At 36.8% G+C, this 21664-nt stretch overlaps 1 protein-coding gene across 1 annotated transcript in view; it reads right to left on the bottom strand.

Annotated features, from left to right (window-relative positions):
* LOC115214051 (nucleolar protein 11) overlaps positions 1-20463 on the bottom strand; it is a 53899-nt gene extending 33436 nt beyond the window's left edge. Inside the window, exons 1-6 of the mRNA XM_029783091.2 lie at positions 20261-20463; positions 17302-17446; positions 13789-13947; positions 12248-12330; positions 7553-7732; positions 6400-6468 (exon numbers count right to left, since the gene is read on the bottom strand). Of these exons, the coding sequence (XP_029638951.2) occupies positions 6400-6468; positions 7553-7732; positions 12248-12330; positions 13789-13947; positions 17302-17446; positions 20261-20458 (834 nt within the window). The 5' untranslated portion in view covers positions 20459-20463. The remainder of the gene's footprint in view (positions 1-6399; positions 6469-7552; positions 7733-12247; positions 12331-13788; positions 13948-17301; positions 17447-20260) is intronic.
* Between the last annotated feature and the right edge of the window lie 1201 nt (positions 20464-21664).

The following is a 21664-nucleotide window of genomic DNA, read 5'->3' as shown; positions in this document are numbered from 1 at the left end:
TGGTGGTTGCTGACTTGTGAGAAAGAGAATAGTTGAGTGGAGAAAGGTGTGGAAGAAGAAACAAGACCAAGATTTGAGGAAAGAGTTGGAGAGTTGGTAAGCACCGAGGTACCAGATCTGTGGAAGTCTTTTAAAGAAAGGATACTTAAAGGCATATGACAAAGTGTGTGAAAGGACGAAGGGTAGGACAGATCGAGGAGATACGTGGTGGTAGAATGAGAAGGTGAGCGATGCAATAGTAAGGAAGGCGGCACACAAAGCTTTATGTAATAATAGGACTGAACAAATGAGAGCCAGGTATAATATCATGAAGAATCATGCAAAGAGGGTGGTTGTAAGATTTATAAGGAAGGAGGCTAAGGAGAGGTTGCACAGATTGGATGAGAACCCAGAGTGTTTAGAGTTCTATATTTAAGAGATGAGGAATTATTTACATTATTTACATTCAATGGATATTTGTCCTCAACTTGTTCGTTGTTAACACGTTTCGGCTGACATACCCTCCAGCCTTCATCAGGAGTCTTGGGGAAATTTTGAACCTGGGTTCTCATTCCTAAGGTATTTTTCGATATTATTATTATTATTATCATTGTTCAGGTCACTGATTGGAATCAAACAGTGACCTGAACAATAATAATAACTAGCAGAGATACCCGGTCTTACTAGGGATTAAAATGGCATAGATTTTTATGGTTTTACTTGTTACAGACATGTGACTGTGGCCATGCTGGAGCACAGCCGTTGGTTGAAGAAATCAACCAGAGGATTTATTCTTTGTAAGCCTAGTACTCATTCTGCCAGTGTCTTTTACCAAACTGCTAAGTTACGTGAATGTAAACACAGCAACATCAGTTGCCAAGCAATGGTGGGGGTACAAACACAAGATACGCACACACATACACATATATGACAGTCTTCTTTCAGTTTCTGAATACGAAATCCCCTCACAAGGTTTTGGTTAGCCTGAGGCTATAATAAGCATATATATATATATATATAGTAGCTGACATACCCGGTAATTCCCGGGAAAGCGGGGCTTATCCCTTGGTTCCGTTCTCATAATTGTTTCGCTAATCCAGTAACAATACAAAGTATGTAGCCCTTAAAACAGTTTTTGTGTATTTATTGAGAATACCGAACTGTCTTACAAAGGATGTTTTTAGGAATTCCCAATAAGTTATGAATACTCAAATTGTGAAGTCAGTTATGTAATAACATGAATTTAGTTACCCTATAGTAAGAATTCAAATAAAGTAGCCCAGAGAAAAAAATTTTAGGAGGAAATACTAATAAGGTATGTATACTAAAATCCTGAAACATGTTATGTAATAACAGGCTAATCAGATATGAGATAATAACAATTCAAAATAATTAACTGTGAAAAAAGCTTTTGTGCGTTCCCAGAGAATATTACCCTCAGCAGCACTAGAGTTGGTATATTCGTGAATAAGTCACTAACCGAAATAAGTGGATTTATTGTTTAGAAGAATACTATTTACTTGTTTAAGCGTTGTACTGGATAAATTGAGAAAATAACTAAAATAGTTCAAATACTAAGAAATAAGCATACTGAAAATGAATGGGTTATTTCCCTTAGAAGCTTAAAAATTTTATTTCTACCGTTCACTCATGCCCAAATGTTATTCCTCCCGCCATTTACCCGAACATTTTTTCGAAGTCAATTTATACTTAAAACCTCTCCAAACACGTAAACAATGTGCATGTGAAGTTTAAGAAAAATCAGTCAAGCCACCTTCTCACATTTTGGCACAAAACGAGGACAATACACATACACACAGACATTTTCAGTTTTAATATGTAAGATAATAATAATAATAATTATCGTTTAATGTCTGTTTTCCATGCTAGCATGGGTTGAACGGCCAGCATGGGTTGAATAACAATACCATCGAAAAATACCTTAAGAATGAGAACCCAGGTTCTAAATTTCCCGAAGACACCTGAAGAAAGCTAAAGAAACATTATGTTAACAACAAACAAGATGAGGACAAATATCCATCAAATGTAAATAATGTAGAGTGTTTAGATTTATTAAATCAATGAAAAATGATGGAAGAGATGTTGAGCGAGGAAGATGCATGAGTGGGAGTGATGGAAGGTTAAATTTTAGTGAGAAGGACAGGGGAAGAGTTTGGAGGGAATTATGAATGTGGAGAGTGAATGGGATCAGAGGATGGAAGTGAAGGGGCCAGTGGAGAGAGTTAGTTGGGAAGAAGTAGTCAAGGCAGTGAAGGAAATGAAAACAGGAAAGGCAGCTGGTCCATCAGAAGTAAGTGTAGAAATGATAACTGCAAGTGGAAAGATAAGGATTTTTGTGATGATGGAGCTCTGCCAGGGTGTACTGGATGGGAGAGGAATGCCAGATGATTGGGCATTAAGTGTGGTGGTACCGATCTTCAAGGGGAATAGAGATGTGATGCGTTGTGGGGCGTATAGAAGAGTAAAGCATGCAATGAAGATAGTAGAAAGGGTGTTGGAGAGGAGAATTTGGAAAGGGGTGAATGTGGACGAAATGCAATTTGGTTTTATTCCAGGAAGGAGGACAAAAGATGCAGTGTTCATTGTAAGGAGATTGCAGGAGGAATACTGAGATAAAGGGAAGGAGTTGTACGTGTGCTTCGTTGATCTGGAGAAGACATTTGATAGGGTTCCAAGGAAGGTGATTGAGTGGGCGTTGAGGAAGAGAGGTGTACTAAAGGTAAAAGTGAGAGCAATGATGAGTTTGTATAAGGGTTAAAGACGAGTGAGAATTGGATCAGAGCTGTCACCATTGTTGTTTGCAATAGTGCTTGATGTGGTGACGGAGAGTGGAAGAGAGGGACTGCTAATGAGGATACTGTATGCAGATGACCTTGTTCTGATGAGTGAGATGATGGAGGAATTGAAGGAGAAGTTTTGGAAATGGAAGGATGCATTTGAAAGCAAGGGTTTGAAGGTAAACCTCGGAAAGACAAAGGTGATGGTGAGTGGGGTGGAAGGAGAAGTGTTAGTGAGTAAGGTGGATCAATGTGGTGTCTGTGGGAGGAGGGTAATGGCAAATGCGGTGTTGTATACAAAATGTGAGAAATGGATTCATGGTAGATGTACAAAAATGAAGAAGGTGATCCCAAGACTGGAAAAAGAGTTTGTTTGTGGAAGATGTGAGAAAGGAGCTGGAGGGCTGGTGAAGTCAGTGGAAACACTATGTGATGAGCTGGAGATGGTGAGAGGGTTTTGTTATTTGGGAGGTAGGGTAGATGTAAGTGGTGGGTGTGAAGCAGCTGTGACAGCAAGAGTGAGACTTGGCTGGGTGAAGTTCAGGGAATGTGAAGCTTTGTTATATGGGAAAAGGTTCTCATTGAAGATGAAAGGAAAGGTCTATAGGAGTTGTGTGAGAGCTGCAATGCTGTATGGGAGCAAGACATGGTGTTTGAGAGAAAGAGAGAGAGAGATGGTAATTTTGAGAAGGACTGAGAGAGCAATGGTGAGAGAAATGTGTGGTGTGAGGCTGTTTGATAAGAGGAGGACTGAAGACTTGATGGGGATGCTGGGGTTGGAGAAATCAGTAGAATGGCTGGCAAGGGCAAATGGTATGGGCATGTGTTGAGGAGGGGTGAGGAGCATGTTCTGAAGAAGGTGCTAGAGTTTGAGGTAAATCGACAGCAAAAGCTAGATAGACCGAGGAAAATGTGGGAAGAGACTGGGAGGGTTGGCTTGAAAAAGGAGGACGCCCATAATCAGGCAAGATGGTGCGAGGGCAGTTGCCATGGCACTGAGGGAGATCTGGCCACCGCTGTTAACGGGGACAAAACCGGATTCAAAATGATGGATGATGATGAAAGTTTCCCCAAAATTAAAAATATCTGATATAATAAATGTGAATGTCAGTGTATCACACTTTTTCCAACATATCATACCTATTTCTTTACTACCCACAAGGGGCTAAACACAGAGAGGACAAACAAGGACAGACATAGGTATTAAGTCGATTACATCGACCCCAGTGCGTAACTGGTACTTAATTTATCGACCCCGAAAGGATGAAAGGCAAAGTCGACCTCGGTGGAATTTGAACTCACAACGTAACGCAGACGAAATACCGCTAAGCATTTCGCCCGGCATGCTAACGTTTCTGCCAGCTCGCCGCCTTAAACATATCATACCATTTTGGAATCAGGTTGACTCTGAGTAAATTAAAAACATTCCAGGCAAAATCTGGACGCACAATCCTGAAATTTTGGATTATTACGTTTTTATTACCGTGATTGTTTTCACTGATTTTTTTTACGAGACTTTTTTGTAACAAATTTTTTGTATAACAAATATTATAATCTAAAGGCTAACTCCATGAGTAAATTAAAAACATTCCAGGACAAATCTGGACCAACACTCCTGAAATTTTGGATTATTACGTTTTTATTACCGTGATTGTTTTCACTGATTTTTTTACGAGACTTTTTTGTAACAAATTTTTTGTATAACAAATATTATAATCTAAAGGCTAACTCCATGAGTAAATTAAAAACATTCCAGGACAAATCTGGACGCACAATCCTGAAATTTTGGATTATTACGTTTTTATTACCGTGATTGTTTTCACTGATTTTTTTACGAGACTTTTTTGTAACAAATTTTTTGTATAACAAATATTATAATCTAAAGGCTAACTCCATGAGTAAATTAAAAACATTCCGGGACAAATCTGGACCAACACTCCTGAAATTTTGGATTATTACGTTTTTATTACCGTGATTGTTTTCACTGATTTTTTTACGAGACTTTTTTGTAACAAATTTTTTGTATAACAAATATTATAATCTAAAGGCTAACTCCATGAGTAAATTAAAAACATTCCGGGACAAATCTGGACCAACACTCCTGAAATTTTGGATTATTACGTTTTTATTACCGTGATTGTTTTCACTGATTTTTTTACGAGACTTTTTTGTAACAAATTTTTTGTATAACAAATATTATAATCTAAAGGCTAACTCCATGAGTAAATTAAAAACATTCCGGGACAAATCTGGACCAACACTCCTGAAATTTTGGATTATTACGTTTTTATTACCGTGATTGTTTTCACTGATTTTTTTACGAGACTTTTTTGTAACAAATTTTTTGTATAACAAATATTATAATCTAAAGGCTAACTCCATGAGTAAATTAAAAACATTCCGGGACAAATCTGGACCAACACTCCTGAAATTTTGGATTCCTATGTTTTCATTACTGCGATTGTTTTTGGCGATTCTTTTACATGATTTTTTGCGACAACATTGAGATGTGACTCTGGAAGCAATTGCAACAAATTCTCCAAAACAAGTCAGAGATCTGTTTACAGATCTTCCCATTCAGGGCCACTTGCCTAAAAGCCACCCAATTGGGTGGCTTTTAAGCTAGTATATATATATATAAAAATTGCATTCGGTGGGATTAGTAATATTTTTGGTAGAAATGACTGATTGTCCCTCTTAGCGTTTGGCATGTATGTATAATGCCCTCTATATATAAATTAATATGTTCAATAAGAAATAATTATTTTCGAAATTTTTTCTCTTATGAGGTTTTTACGCTATCTACCTGACAATTTCTTGTTAAGTTTTCCTTATTAAGTAGTTGTCCTTAATTGCTAAATTTTTATTCCGAAAAAACTTTTCCTCTCCCGAAATGCAATTCGTAAAAGTTTGCCATTTACCCGGATGTAATATATGTAAACTCACCCATGTGCTTCGTTGATGTTGATCAGTAGCTGATCGGCTTAAGCGGGGCAGCGTCGTTGTTTATTTATAATACATTCAGGCCTGCTGATGATTACGTAAGTATGAAATCACTGTGATACAGGTCTATATTTTTAAATGTCTTACTTTGAAAAATTGCATTCGGTGGGATTAGTAATATTTTTGGTAGAAATGACTGATTGTCCCTCTTAGCGTTTGGCATGTATGTATAATGCCTTCTGGCATGTATGTATAATGCCCTCTATATATAAATATATATATATATATATATATATATATAAGTACAGCAAAAATTTAGATTCAGATGAATATGGTACTTAAGTTATTTTAAAACTGATGTAATACTTACATTGTTTAATTAAATGAAGTAGCATGAAACGATTGTACTACACTATCTTTGGCTATCCTTGTTGCTTATTTTGATATATATATATATATATAAATTGGATAATGTGCTTTGTAGGCAGTTCTGCTTCAACTCTAAACAGTGATTGCATTTTTTGTGGAAATAAGAAATAACTAGAGACCCTACCAAGAACCTCTCCCAATATCCAGCCCCATTTAGAGCTAACATCTCATCATTGAACATCACATCCATGTTCCATGCTGGCATGAATTGGACTAATATTGCAAGTTATTAAACAAAAAGTTTCCTTACTTGTTGAAAGTCAAACAATTTTGTAAACAAGTTTTGGATTGCTTCTTCATCACTGACTTTTTCATCTGACTGAAAGAAGAATAACAAAAGGAAATATAATGCAATGACTTGACCTGAAATAATATACAGAAGAAATAAAATATCATTCAATTCCGTTTCTCTTTATGTCTGTTTTTCTATGCTAGTATGAGTTACATGAATATACTGAGACATTGTTTTACAGCCAGATGTTCTTCTTGTCACTAACCCTTGCTGGTTTTTCAAACAAGAGATATTTTATTCCACACATCTTCAAAAATGCAAAATCAGCAGTTGACTCATTGACAGGGAAAATGAGAGCAATAGCATCCATAGCTGTGTGATATTTCTCAGAAGCATAAATGTAAACTGACACACAACGCACACACGCGTCAGTTATATGTAACAGAAGCAGCATTAAAATTAAAATAGCCATTACTATATCACATTTAATGAAAATACATTGAGAGACAGATTTACTGTGGTATTTGTCCAGTGATAACATCCCTTATGGATGAAGAACACAATAGTACTATAATGATAAGTATCTCTACCTGCCATGCTGGAGACTGGGGTTTGGTTCCCCATTGGGGAGATGCTTGTTTAAATGTATGCATGGGTGCATGATTAAGAAGCTTGCTTTGCAACCATGTAATTTCAGATTACTCACTGCACAGCACCTTGCGTGTTTTTCTTTTGTTTATACTATAGCCCCTGGCTGAACCAATGCCTTGTAGATGAATTGTGGACATGATAGATGGAAATTGTATGGAAACCTGCTGTGAGTGTGTGTGTGTTAATGCTGAACAGAGAGAAAAAGTGCTCATCACAAAACTGCATTGGTGGATAAATATTCCTTATTTGTGGGTTAAGAAGGCTACCATTGGTTTCATGTTGAAGGAAATCTCAACCTAGTGTATAAATATGTATAACCCTATGAATTCACAACACGGACTAAGTCTGAAGTCAAGATTTGTGAAAAATTGCAAATTCCTGCAATTATGTGCACATATACACTATGAAGTGCAAACACTCAAAATGCATAATGAAGGTGTGGTTATGTGAGCCACCTTAAAAAGAACCAACAATAATAATAATAATAAAAAAGAGTAAAAGTGACTGGAAATCTACTTACATATGTTGAATGAACATCCCACTTGGTATGCATTGGTACAACTCGCAAAAGGTTTTGATCGTGTGCCAGTTGATATGTATTGCACATTAGGTTGGATAGAGTGGAAGATTCCAAGTGATATGAGTATGCAAGTAAATCTTTATCACATGCAGTGAATAGATGGCCATTACTTGAAAAAAGCTGCAAAATAATGTACAGTTGCAGACATTCAAATCAGCATTCAAAATACAGATTCTAAAAGACATGAATTTGTGTAAAAATGATATAATGAAACTAAAGAAACAGTCTAAATGTAATTTGGTAAAGAAATTCTCTGACCATCAAATTACCTTGTCAGTTAATAAAGCTAAGTAAAGTTGAGTTAACAAGGGAGGCTCTATATGGTCACCTGGCCTGCTAAAAATAGCAGCCAAACCTTCATATACATCCAATCATCTTAAGAAAAAAGGACATTATATTTGTGGTACTTTGCAACTCTAGTCCCAATCTAACTACATGGCATAAGAGATCACTTGAAAAACAAGAGTTAGTGACAGGAAGGGCATCTTGCTTTAACACATTGCCTCAATAATGTCTTGTAACCTATGCTAGCATAGAAAACATGTAAAATGAATGAAGTCCTAGACGGAATGTCTGATGCAAAGGATAAAACACTTTGATCAAAGACTTGCTGGATAAGAACTGGTTTGAATAAATAATATTTTTTTTGTAGTGTCTGAAATTATCAGCATATATTTTCACATGTTCACATGTGCAGAAGGGCATAGTTGTTTCTTATTAATTTTATCCCAATCTTTGTTTCAGAAAATAATAGCAGACCCTCAGCTTACTCAAGAAAGGAAGAAGCATGCTGTTATTGTGGTTATAAAGGCTGAGCATAGTGAAATATCTCGATTTTTAAAAGTTGCCAGATCTTTCGTCTACAGAGTTTGTGAGGAGCTAGAGACTGAAGATGAAAACATATCACCAGTATCAAAGCATAAAAAGCATTCTAAATGCTCTGAAATCATCAGAACACTTGAATTTATCCAGTAAGTTCAACAGACCATTGATTATAATCCCAGAAAGTCCATAAGGACAATTACAAAAGATTTCCGTGTGTCAGAAGGAACAGTCAGAAATGTTGTCCATGAAGACATAACCTTTCCACCATCTGAGGAAAGGTTGGTTTGTCACTAAAAGTAAAAGAAAATCACATCAGATCTAAAAGGTTCTTAAACAAACTGAAAAATCCAGCAGAAGGTTTAATTTGGTTTTTCTCTAATGAGAAAAACTTCGACCAAGATCAAAAAGCTAATAGAAGAAATGACAGATGGTTATGTGCAGACCCTTCTGAAGTTCCAAGTGTTATGCATGCAAAATTTCCTGCAACTGTCATGAGTTGTCAGCAATGAAGGACATGTAATGCCTCCTTACTTCTTACCGCAAGGCCTTAGAGTTAACTCTGCCATCTATATTGAAATCCGGGAAATAATTGTTAAGCCCTGGATAGACAGTGTATGTAATGGAAGGCCATATGTGTTTCAGTAAAACTCTGCACTATTACACATGGCTCTAGTGGCAGAGGAATAGATGGCTGAAAATTTTCATGATCACGTAACTCCTAACATTTAGCCTCCTAATTCTCCAGATCTCAATCCATTGGAATATTACAAGTGGAACATTGTTAAGAGAGCGGTCAATGAACACGCCCATAGCACCAAAGATTCTTTGAAAGCGGCAATAGTTAGAGTGATGTCCAAAATGAACCAGGACCATTTGATTTGAGCATGTAGATTATTTAGATCTCATATAGAAGCAGTTGTTGAAGCTGAGGGTGGCTTTATTGAATAACATTAAAGAAAAGAAGGTTTATTTTTATCCTCATAGCATGTTTTGATAAATAAAGCTATTATCTGTTATCATAGATTTTTTTTTTATGAACATAAATTTGTCCTCAAATATCTTACACAACCTTTATATAAAAATATATGCATGTATGTATGTATATGTATATATTCATATATATATGTGTGTGTGTGTGTGTTGTGTGTGTGTATGAAGACAGACAAACAACAAATACATTCAGCTTGATGAACCTGCTTGATCAGTAAAAAGGTGTAGGTAGAAACTCTGTAAGATGTACCAAGTGTAAGCTATGGACACAAGAGGTACAGCAATATCAAAGGAAGATTAACTGGGAAGATAGTTTTTGTGTGTGGCAAATACTAAAGGGCAATAAACACTGAAAATGTGTAGAAAACAGCTTCTGTCACATTTTAGGAGGAAAAACTACAAGTAGTCAATAGCTTCCATTACCTAGGTGACCAAGTCAGTATCAGGGGTGGATGCTCTGGGAGTGTAGCTGCTAGAATAATAGCCTGGACAAATTTGAGAGAGCTCCTACATCTGCTGGTGACAAAGGGCCTCTAACTCAGAGTAAAAGGTAGACTGTATAATGCATGTGTGTGAACAGCCATGCTACATGGCAGTGAAACATGGGCCATGACTGCTGAGGACATGTGTAAGCTTGCAAGGAAAGAAGCTAGTATGCTCTGCTGGATGTGTAATGTCAGTGTACATACACGACAGAGTGTAAGCGCCCTGAGAGAAAAGTTGGACATAAGAAGCGTCAGATGTGGTGTGCAAGAGAGATGACTGTGCTGGTATGGTCATGTGTTGCATATGGATGAAGATAGCTGTGTGAAAATGTGTCACACCCTAGCAGTAGAGGGAACCTGGGATGAGGTGGTGAAGCATGACCTTCGAATGTTGGGCCTCACCAAGGCGATGACAAGTGACCAAGACCTTTGAATATATGCTGTGCTTGAGAAGACCCGACAAACCAACTGAGACCGTAACCGTGGCCTATGTCAGTACAGCACAACCAACCCATTTAAGAGTAATCTTCAATCATTGGGCAATAAACTGCGCTTGCGAAGACCTGTTGAGGCAAGTGAAGTCGTTGTGTTGCCAATGCCAGTGTTGCCTGATTGGCACCTGAGACGGTGGAAGGTAAACAGCACCATTTGAGCCTGGTCAGTGCCAGTACCACCTGACTGGCTCCCATGCTAGTGGCATGTAAAAAGCACCATTCAAGCTTGATCGATGCCAGTGCTAGCTGATTGGCCCTCATGCTGGTGGCATGGAAAAAGCACCCACTTCACTCTCGGAGTGGTTGGCATTAGGAAGGGCATCCAGCTATAGAAACTCTGCCAGGTCAAGATTGAAGCCTGGTGCAGCCATCTGGTTCGCCATCCATCAGTCAAATCGTCCAACCCATGCTAGTATGGAAAGCGGACCTTAAACGATGATAATGATATGTGTGTGTGTATGCATATGTATATCTGGAAATATGCTGTGCTTGAGAAGACTCGGCAAGAGCAAGTGAGGCCATAACCTTGTGGCCTTTGCCAGGTGAGTAACCAGTCCACTTATGTGTGCCTTTCCTTCATTGGACACTAAACTCTGCTTGCGAAGACCAGTTGAGGCAAATGAAATCGAAATCAAACTCGATTGCGAAGACCTGTTGAGGCAAGTGAAATCGAAATCAAAATCAAACTCGGTGACTGGCATCCGTTGCTAGTGGAGTGCTAAGAGTACCATACGAGTGAGATCGTTGCCAGAGAAACAAGCTGGCCTTCGTGCCAAGGACACGTTAAAAACACCATTTGAGCGTGATCGTTACCTGCGTCACCTTAATAGCACTTGTGCTGGTGGCATGTGAAAAAAAAAACATTTGAGCGAGGTCATTGCCAGTGCCAATGGACTGGCTCCTGTGCAGGTGGCACATAAAAAGCACCATTTGAGTGTGGCCATTGCCAGTACCATTTAACTGGCCCTCGTGCTGGCGGCACATAAAAGCACCCACCACACTCTTGGAGTGGTTGGCGTTAGGAAGGGCATCCAGCTGTAGAAACTCTGCCAGATTAGATTGGAGTCTGGTTCGCCAGAACTCAGTCAAATCGTCCAACCCATGCTAGCATGGAAGGTGGATGTTAAACGATGATGTGTGCATATACATGTATGTATGTGTGTGTGTGTATATATATATATACATATATATATATATCTATATATATATATATATATATCCTTGATGTGTCAGCTGATATGATATGCTAGAGAAGACCTGTTGCGTCAAGTAAAGCCGCTGGCTCTCCAAACATCAGTCAAACCGTCAAACTCATGCCAGCATGGAAAATGGATGTTAAACTATGATGAGGATAAATACTGTAAATATGTTTTTAGAGATGTAGCACACCTCAGCTGTGAAGTAGGAGTGAAACCTATTTCTTACTTCAGTGAGGAACAGTGTGGCAGAGTTAAATGACTTAATAAGGTACACACAATAAGGGCAGTGAGATCTGAAGTTATGATCAAGGGTTAGTAGTCACATTCACTACAAATATTAATCTATAAATGCTATATGCATATAATACTTAACATGTATGCCTGTGTGTATATACATATACATACAGTTAAGTGTTTGGTTGTCTCTTGTGTATATTTTTTATTCTTTTATCTGATACTGAAGAAATAACTTTGACACACTGTTGTTTATATCTTTTTAACAAAAGATTATTCTACCATTCAATTGAAATATTAAGTTTACCAACCATCACATTCAACTATGTTTTCTACTTAAATTATACAGGAATTTTTTCAGTCTCAGAGAAGGTGGAATATAGAATCTAACAAATAATCACAGTTTACCTTTGGTTGGGAAAAGATTGAGTGAGGTATTGGCTGCCATGCTGTCATTGTTCCAAAGTGAGCATCAAAAATACCAACACCCTCTGGCAAAGAGAGGAAATTAAAGAAAATTTTAAAGCAATTTGAAAAAAGATAAACAAACAATCAGCTCATCTGTTACCTAGCACAACAAAATACTAACATCCTCACTATCATATCATTGGTTTCATAACCATTTTACTTGCTGGCATGTGATCAGTGAATTTTCAATAAAGCCTGTCAGTCTTAATATAACCTCACATTCTTGAGGTTTAACCTTTTGGTATTTGATTTGATATCACTCCCTTCATGTGATTTCTACACAATGTACTATCTATTTTCCATTTTTTGGCACTCACCTTTTGTACATTTCTACCATTAGTAGTCCCTCTGGTACCCACCAACAAATATCATTTATGACCATCCCTATATTTTACATGTCTAAACCATTGTAACGGCTTCTCTAGAAGACATAAACAATTCAATTGTTCCACAGGGGTACATCAGCAAAATAATGTTGTATTTCCTACAACAGATTTTATTTATTTATTTATTATTATTCATTGAATTTTTAGTTCATTTTCTTAATTATTTTTATCACAAGTGAGACATACGTATTTAATTATAAGGTTGCCTTTTATCCTTTCAGGATTAATAAAATATGTACAAATTGAGCACTGAGGTCAATATAATCAACATCCCCATCCCCTCAAAATTGCTGGCCTTGTACCAAAATTGAGAAGAATATTTTATGCATACTGACATTATACATTCAGTGAAATATCTTTACTTCATTTCTCTCTGGCCTTCACACACACTATGCATTCAGTGCCTGTGTCTTGCTAGCATCATGCTTTCAGCCCATTATTTGGAGAGAAAATTTGTTTGTTGCAGCAGAAATAATAAACTCCCTGAATTATTTTTCACTCAGTTCTTACTCTAGCTACTTTGCTTTCAGAATGCCCTGCTCCACAACAAATCTGGTCCCCTAGGTAACAGAAAATTTTAATTACTTCTATGGAATTTTCTGGGTATTTGGAAGAATTTTCTTCACACCTATTCTGATTCATACAGCACACACTTTACTTCATACCAGACACCATTAGCAAACCTCTTTTAGCTCCTCTCCTTCAAACATCTTTTCTATCAACCTGATGGGTTTTTTTTTCTTTGTATCCCATTTTCTTCTATTCATTTTGGGCCTGTCTTTTAGCTTTTACAGCTCTATCAGCCACACCATTTCATTACCATGCCCCTTTCTTCCTGGTTGAAACCTTGCTCCTGTCACAGAACGAGCCTCTAACTCACAGGCTGTCTTGTAAAAACTCCCAGCTATCTTTTATGTTATAAGTTGCCATCTCTTCCTCCTCCTCACTATACACATCATCTAGTACTTGTATGGGCAAGATACAAATAAAGCACAAACAATGAACAACTGTGTGTACCCAAACACATGCACTTTTACATACAATATATGCATATAACATATGAATATATAACAAATCAAAAAAAAAAATATTTACCTTGATTGTCTGTTTTCACAGGAACAATTGCAAAATGGTTTGCATCCAATGTTAACATGGATGTGGACTTATCAGACACAGAACTAAGGAAATAAAGTTTCTTGGTGTATAGCAGAGACTGAAGTGTCAAGTCAGTTCTAAATACATATTTTGTTGACCCTGGCAAAAGGAAAATATATCAGTTGATAGTAATACGTCAGTTTTATATTGGATTGGTGAGACATATGTGCTCATTTGCTTTTATGTTTCTTTTTATCATGTTAGTATTATACACACACACACACACACATATATATATATATACATACACACACAGTGTATCCCTGCTTATTCATGGTTCAGCATGTACAGAACTGATAATTGTTCATGGAATCGCTAATATCGTCTGCAATTTTTTATGGCTTTTTCGTGGCAATATATATATATATATATATATTTTTTTACACTTTTTATGGTTAAATTATTAATAACAATATGCTGTATTTGCCGGCTTACTGGAGACACTTCTTCACAGTTGAAGCTTCCTCTGATTAGAATAGCTGTGCATCACATCATTTGATTGTTTTAGATACAAGTACACTGTATCTTCTATCTCTTGTTCCTGCTTTCAATCAAAGGTTGCTAATTAGTATAGCAACATCTATCAATATTTCACACACACACACACACACACCACACACACACAACACACACACACCACACACACACCACACACACACCACACACACACACACACACATACATACATACATACATACATACATACATACATACATACATACATACATACATACATATATATATATATATATATATTATATATATATATACATACACAGTGTATCGTACCAGTATTGCTTGGGCTAGCAATGACAGATGAAAGATATATACAACACAAGACTGAACATTAATTTTATACCAGTGCCTTTTTAAAATCATCACTACATTTGATCATACACATAGTTTATTTCAACAGCATAATTTTTAAGGTCGTTAGCCAATATAGCCTCATTGAAATTAGGTCACTTGCTGGTCCCTCTCTCTTTTATTATTGAAGTATAGATTATAGTATCTAGCGGTAATACAAACTAAATATTTCAAAATCATGATCATTTTTAATCTCTGCTCAGTCTGCTATTGGTGGTATGTGCATATTAGACAAAAGGAAGATTTTGTAGGCTTTTTTGGGGAAAAACTGTGTCCAGTAGCTACCTCAAGTATTTTGTTGAGTGCTGTGTTTTTTGTAGCATGTTATTAAAGCCCTAAAATGCCGCCCAAACACCCTACACCTTCTAAGGCTTCTGGCAGTGAACCTAAGTGCCAGAAAAAGAATATGATGCTCCATGAGAAGGTAAATTGCTGGATATGTTCCGGGAAGGTAAAGTATGCTGCAGTAGGTCGCTATTATGTTGTCAACAAAAGCACCATATACTACATAAAGAAGAATGAGATGGCGATCAGGATCACCACAGCAGTAACTCAGTGAAAGTGCCAAAAAGATAACGATAGTGAGGAATAAATACTTCATCAGAATGGAATCTGCCTTGGCATTGTGGAATAGTGACTGAAAGAAGAAAAACATCCCCTTGAGCAGTAACACGATTTGTGAGAAAGTGCTGAAATTATACAAGCAGTTCGACAGAGGAAATGGAGCCCGAAGATTTTCAAGCCAGCAAGGGATGGTTTGAGTGTTTCCAGAAACAGTTTAAAATAAAGTGTTTCCTGCATGGAGAGACACCATCAGCCAACAAAGAAGCCAATGAGAAGTACCTCGTGACCTTCAGGGAGATCATCAAGGACAAGGGATAGAAGCTGGAACAGGTTTTCAATATGGACGAGGCTGGCTTGTTCTGGAAGAAGATGCCTTCCAGAATGCACATCATGAAAGACGAAGCCAGAGCCCCAGGATTTAAGGCACAGAAGGACAGAGTGATGCTAATTATGTGTGGCTTTCACAAATAATAAAATCCTACTGCCTGTCTACTGGATGCATAACCCCAAGGTCTGGATTACCAAAAGTTTAACTTTGAATTGGTTTCACCAATGCTTCATCCCTCAAGCCAAAGAATACCTCCAAAACGTATGCATGGAATTCAAGCTGTTGCTTGTGATGGATAATGCTGGTGGTCATTGTTTGGATTTGAGTCATGAGGGAGCCCAAGTCAAGTTCCTTCCTGCCAAGACCACATTCCGCATCCAGTCTATAGATCAAGGCGTGATCCATGCCTTCAAGGCACTTTACACCTGGATCTCTCCAACACTTTGTGGATGCAATGGATTAAGACAAGAATTTTCAGTTAAAGAAGTACTGGCATAACCTCACAATCGCAATGAGCCTGTCAGTTATCCAAGCTGCTTTTAAAGACATGAAAAAGAAACCCTCATCACATGCTGGAAGAAAGTGTGGCTAGAGTGTGTCCAGGACTACGAGGGTTTCTCACCTGAAAATATTCAGGTTGATGTGGCTGTCAACAATGCAGTGAAACTGGCAAAGGTATTTGGTAGCGAAGGTTTTGACGACCTCATCGATGCCCACTCTGAAACCCTGACAGATGAAGATTTGTTGGGGTTAACAAAGTCTGCTGAAAAAGAAGAGGAGGAAGTGCCAGATCCAGAGGAGGATGAGGTGGGCCAGGCAGTTGAATGTCTGTCTGACCTTTTAAGGACAGCAAAGGAATTGCAAGGGTAGGCAGAAGCATGGTATCCCTATATGGTTCAGTCTCTCCAATTAAAAAATGGCATCAATGCCACCATGCAGACATATAAAACTCTCCTCAGACCATGAAGAAACAACAACAGCAACTTCCCATCACGATGCTCCTCAAGCCCACCAAGAAAGCCTTGCACGAAGATACGACATCCCCTGAAACAGCTGAAGAGCTGTGAATAATCTTTGCCTTGCAGTCATTACTTTCATTATCATCGTCTTAAATTAATATCATTCATTATTCATGAGTAACCATATATTTTATTTTATTTTTTATTAAATTATTATTAAATATATATATAATAAATCTCTGAGCGAGGTATAAACAGTAGCTGCAACACATCATGAAGTATATTTGCCATTTAAATATGGCTAACCCCTAAGGATATGTAAAACATATTTTGACATTTATGGGCATTTTTATGGACCATGTCCAATATTCGCTGTTTTTCACTATTTGTGGGTGCTATAAGAATGTAACCCCAACAAACACCAGGGCACTACTGTATATTCTATTTGTTTTAGTTATTTGACTACGGCCATGCTGTAGCACCACCTTAAAGAGTTTTTAGTCAATGAAATTGACCCCAGGACTTACTCTTTGTAAGCCTAGTACTTATTCTGTCAGTCTATTTTGTCGAACTACTAAGTTACAGGGATGTAAATACACCAACATCAGTTGTCAAGTGATGGTGGGAGGACAAATACAGACACACACACAGACATACACACACAACAGGCTTCTTTCAGTTTCCGCCTATCAAAACCACTCACAAGATTTTGGTTGACATGAGGTGTTTACTTACAGAAAGTGTAAAAAGTCACTCTATTTTGTGTGTTAACACTACAGCAACAGGTGAGTAAACTGCCCTCTGTGTCTGGAAGCATTACTGAGTTGGAATGCCACGTGCTATTTTCCAAAGAATATTGGTAAGTCCATATGGTCCACTGCTGTAGAGTGAAAAGAATGGGTGATGATATTTTTATAGAAGTATCCATACATTAGGAAGGAGAGAGAAGGGGAGAGGCAAACTGATAGGATAACAAATAGACAAGTCAACTTGATATATACACTGTATAATACATAAATATAATTACACTTAGCTTGCTACCAATTTGATTTCATCTAAAAAAAAAAAAACACTGACAATATATATAAATATATCTTATACACACACACATACATATTGCATACATGTTATATCTTTATTCTTTTTCCTAAAATTCCTAGTGGGCAATGCTAAATTTGTGATTTATGTTGTAATGGTTCTGGTGTTTTTATTGTTTGTATGACAGTAAATTACTAAGAACTGTATTATTGGAAGGTGTATATATTTAGTGAGATGCATGATTTTTGTGGTTTCCCCTGAAGAGATGACATTCACCAGTGCTGCTGGAACAACAAAATAATGTGCCAATTTATATTTTATATAATACTTCAGTGAATTGACATTGAAACAATTATAGTGTTATGCATTAAAGTTGTGTTGCTCAATACATTTTCTATTCTTTTATCTTTTACTTGTTTCAGTCATGTGATTGTGGCCATGCTGGGGCACTGCCTTGAAAGGTTTTTAGTTGAACAAATTGATCCAAGACTTACTACTTTTTTTAAGCGGTCACTTTTGCCAAACCGCTAAGTTATGGGGATGTAAACACACCAGCACTGGTTGTCAAGCAGTGGTGCGGGACAAATACAGACAGATATATATATATATATAATTAAGATAAAGTCATTATTTAATGATTTATCAGTGGCCAGCATACTAACAACACCATATTGGTTAATTTATATTTAAGTATAATCATAATAAAGGGCGTCATTCACTCCACAAACATATTTGCTGCAGAATTATTCTGGCTGAAATGGATGTTTGGACTTTTACTTTGTATACATGTGTGAAATGCATGTATATACTTGTATTTGTTTGACTGTATAGCTATGGTATGTATATGTATTTCTCGTTTATTTACAAGAGGTTTACCCAGCTGAAGATTGGAAAGCATTTTTAATATTGCAAACAATGAAATCTTAAGATATAGAGTTGTCAATATTTTATAAATCCTTTCTGTCCATTTTCCTCACATACAGCCTTGTGGTAACAGAGTAATAATGTAAGTCGTTTGTAGTCCACTTGGCATCTATTTCTAGCATACAGGCATTGTCAATTCAGCACCCTTTATTATAATTATACATAAATATACACATTATATATATAGATATATGACAGGTTTCTCTCAGTTTCCCTCTACCAAACTCACTCACAAGGCTTCGGTTGGCCTGAGGCTATAGTAGAAGAGACTTGTCTAAGGTACCATGCAGTGGGATTGAACCATGTAGTTGGGAAGCAAGCTTCTTAGCACACAGCCATGCCTGCATCTATTATTCATGTTTTTGTATAAACTATGAATATTATGGAATTCTAGATATCCAGTGATGTGATTGATCTTATTGTATGATAGCATTTGTTAGCCAATGCCTACAGATGAGCTTTGTAAAGCAAACCATAAGGTTTATACCAAAATTGAATTCACACACATACAATCATTACTTTTACATCTATTTTTCCATGCTGGCATGGGTTAGACAAGACTTATTAAAGACAATTTTTTCTAAAGGTTGGATGCTTTTTCTATTGCCAATCCTCACTTGTTTTTCAAGTATGGTATTTTTATTCCACAAGCCCTTTTACACTGAAGCATTTGAAGTAGCTGAAATACTGGGATTTTGTTCATTGAAGAATGTAAATGTCATTGACTTTTCTCAAACAATATTAATGAAGACATGATGAACAGACATTCATACACACAAAATACTAACACAAATATAACACATGATAAAATGATCTTGGTCAGAATTCCTGATCATGAGTTTTTAGTTGTTTCATTAACTGAAATACCAAACTTACTGAATTAGCATCTAAATGTCTGAGTCTTCCACAGACACATGTACCTTTAAAGCAATTCACAGACTGAGTCAGTGGCACACAAATATGATGAGCTTAGACCTTTGAATCACAGAAACAATCCATCCATCTGGGTTCCACACAGTTTCCATTTATCCAGATTCACTCACAAGGCATAAGTGTGCCCACCCAAGGTATAGACACTTGCTCAAGATACTATGCAGCAACTGAATCTTGAACCTTGTGATTGAGAAGCAAACTTCTTAAACATATAGCCATAGCAATCATTCAATCAATGTGTCTGACAGCTTGTCCATCAATCTATGTGTGTGCGTGTGCATGCACACATGCAGGTTTGGCTGTGTGTTTAGCAATTCTGTTTCCCCACATGGTTTTGGGCTGAGTTCTTCCAGTCTGTGTGTGTGTGTGTGTGCATGCGCGTGTGTGCGTGTCTTTGTCTTGACTTTGCATGATGGCAGTACATGAGTATCACTGACACACAATCAGAATCATTCATTTCCAATATTGTATAGGAACATGTCTGGCTGGGGAAGTGGAGAAATATTACCTTGCTTGAAAACAAGTGAGGGCTTGTGACAGGAAGGGCATCTGGCCACAGAAAATTTGCCTCAATAAACACTATGCAATACATGCAAGCATTGGTCAGCTTGAAGCTAGAGTAGAAAGCACTTGCCCAAGATGACATGCAGTGGGACCAAACTCAAAACACATGAAGACGATGGCATTAGTAATGGTTTTCTTGGCACAAAGAACTGTATCTCTTCAAACCAAATCCCCTTCCCATTCATTTGATCTATAGAATGACAGTGCATATCAAGCACAAAGTACATATACTTACTGATTGGTTTTCTGTTACAAGAAAAAGAAATAGTTCCTGGTCATTTGAACCAGCCCAGCACCATTTCAACTTATCATTGGCAGAAAGCTGTCCTTTAAAAGATTCTGAACTGGTAAGAAGTTCAATAGAACCATTCTCATACACAAGAATTATGTGACCCGAGTTTAATGAGAATATCTGGTATATAGACTGGTTCATCTGTTAAATTTGAAAACAAAAAGAAAATAGTAAATTAAATCTCTTTTTAAGTAGACATTAAGAGCAAACCTTTTAGAAAAATGAGGAGGGGTGTAATTAAGGTAATTGCAGAACATTCACAGTCATCAACATCATTGTTTATTTTATATGAACCTCCCCACCTCCCAACCAAAAAAAAACTTCAAGGGCAAAATGAAACTTATCAGGATTTCAACTCAGAACAGTGAGGTTCAAAATTTGCTGTAGTAATTCAACCAGTTTAACATAACATCAAACAACCTTGATTGAACACATTAACACCATCATTACTTTACATTTTTTCCATACTAAAAAAAGAAAAAAATCTTATCAGAATCTTCCTTTTGTAGCATGGAAAGTGGACACAAAATGACGATGATGGATCAAACCCAATGTTTTATTTGTATATATTTTATTAGCCCCTGATGATACAAAAAGACAAATCCAATAGAATTTGAACATAAAATAGAGGATTAGTTGTGGTTAAATATCTAGTCTAGCACTATAGATTCCTGTGTTCTCTCACATCATAAAAGTAACCATTACACAGTAGCCTGACCAGGTAAAAAAAAGAGCAGCTAAATTTCAATTAAATCACACTGTAACATCTTAAAAAAGGAAGGACACAAGATAATGTATTATACTATGTTTGAAAACAGATAGAATATTTTTTATGTATCAGAGTAAAACACAAATATTAAAAATCATAAAACATAAACATGAAAAATAGTGTCTTTCTCAATTCCTGGATATGTTGTGAACTCCAAGACAACATATTTATACTACTTAGCTTATTTCATCTGTGCAAGTTCCTCAAGTGTTGGTAAGCTTTCATCACAAGCTGAGTCTGGTGTGTATGTTCAATTCCTGGTTGACTTAATTTCGTTTCACTCCACAGTTATATAAAGAGTTTTGACAATGATCCATAAAGTGTTACAGAAAGTTTTTATATTTTAAACATCAATAGGTTGGTTGATTAGAAAACAGACAAGCCAAAAAGAGCAGTTTGTGTGTTGTGTTATGTTGTGAGTATCACGTAGTGCCTGGAACTAAGAAAACTTAACTTCCAAATGGCTTAATACATTTAGTTGTAAATACCATACTGTAGAGCAGAAATAAGTGCCTGTTCTAAGTAATGGTAGCTCTGATTTGTTAGAATATAGCATTTGAATTCAAAGCCCTTCAAAG

Source organism: Octopus sinensis, linkage group LG7, assembly GCF_006345805.1.
Source record: "Octopus sinensis linkage group LG7, ASM634580v1, whole genome shotgun sequence".
Lineage (NCBI taxonomy): Eukaryota > Metazoa > Mollusca > Cephalopoda > Octopoda > Octopodidae > Octopus > Octopus sinensis.
This window is presented reverse-complemented; position numbering and strand designations above follow the sequence as displayed.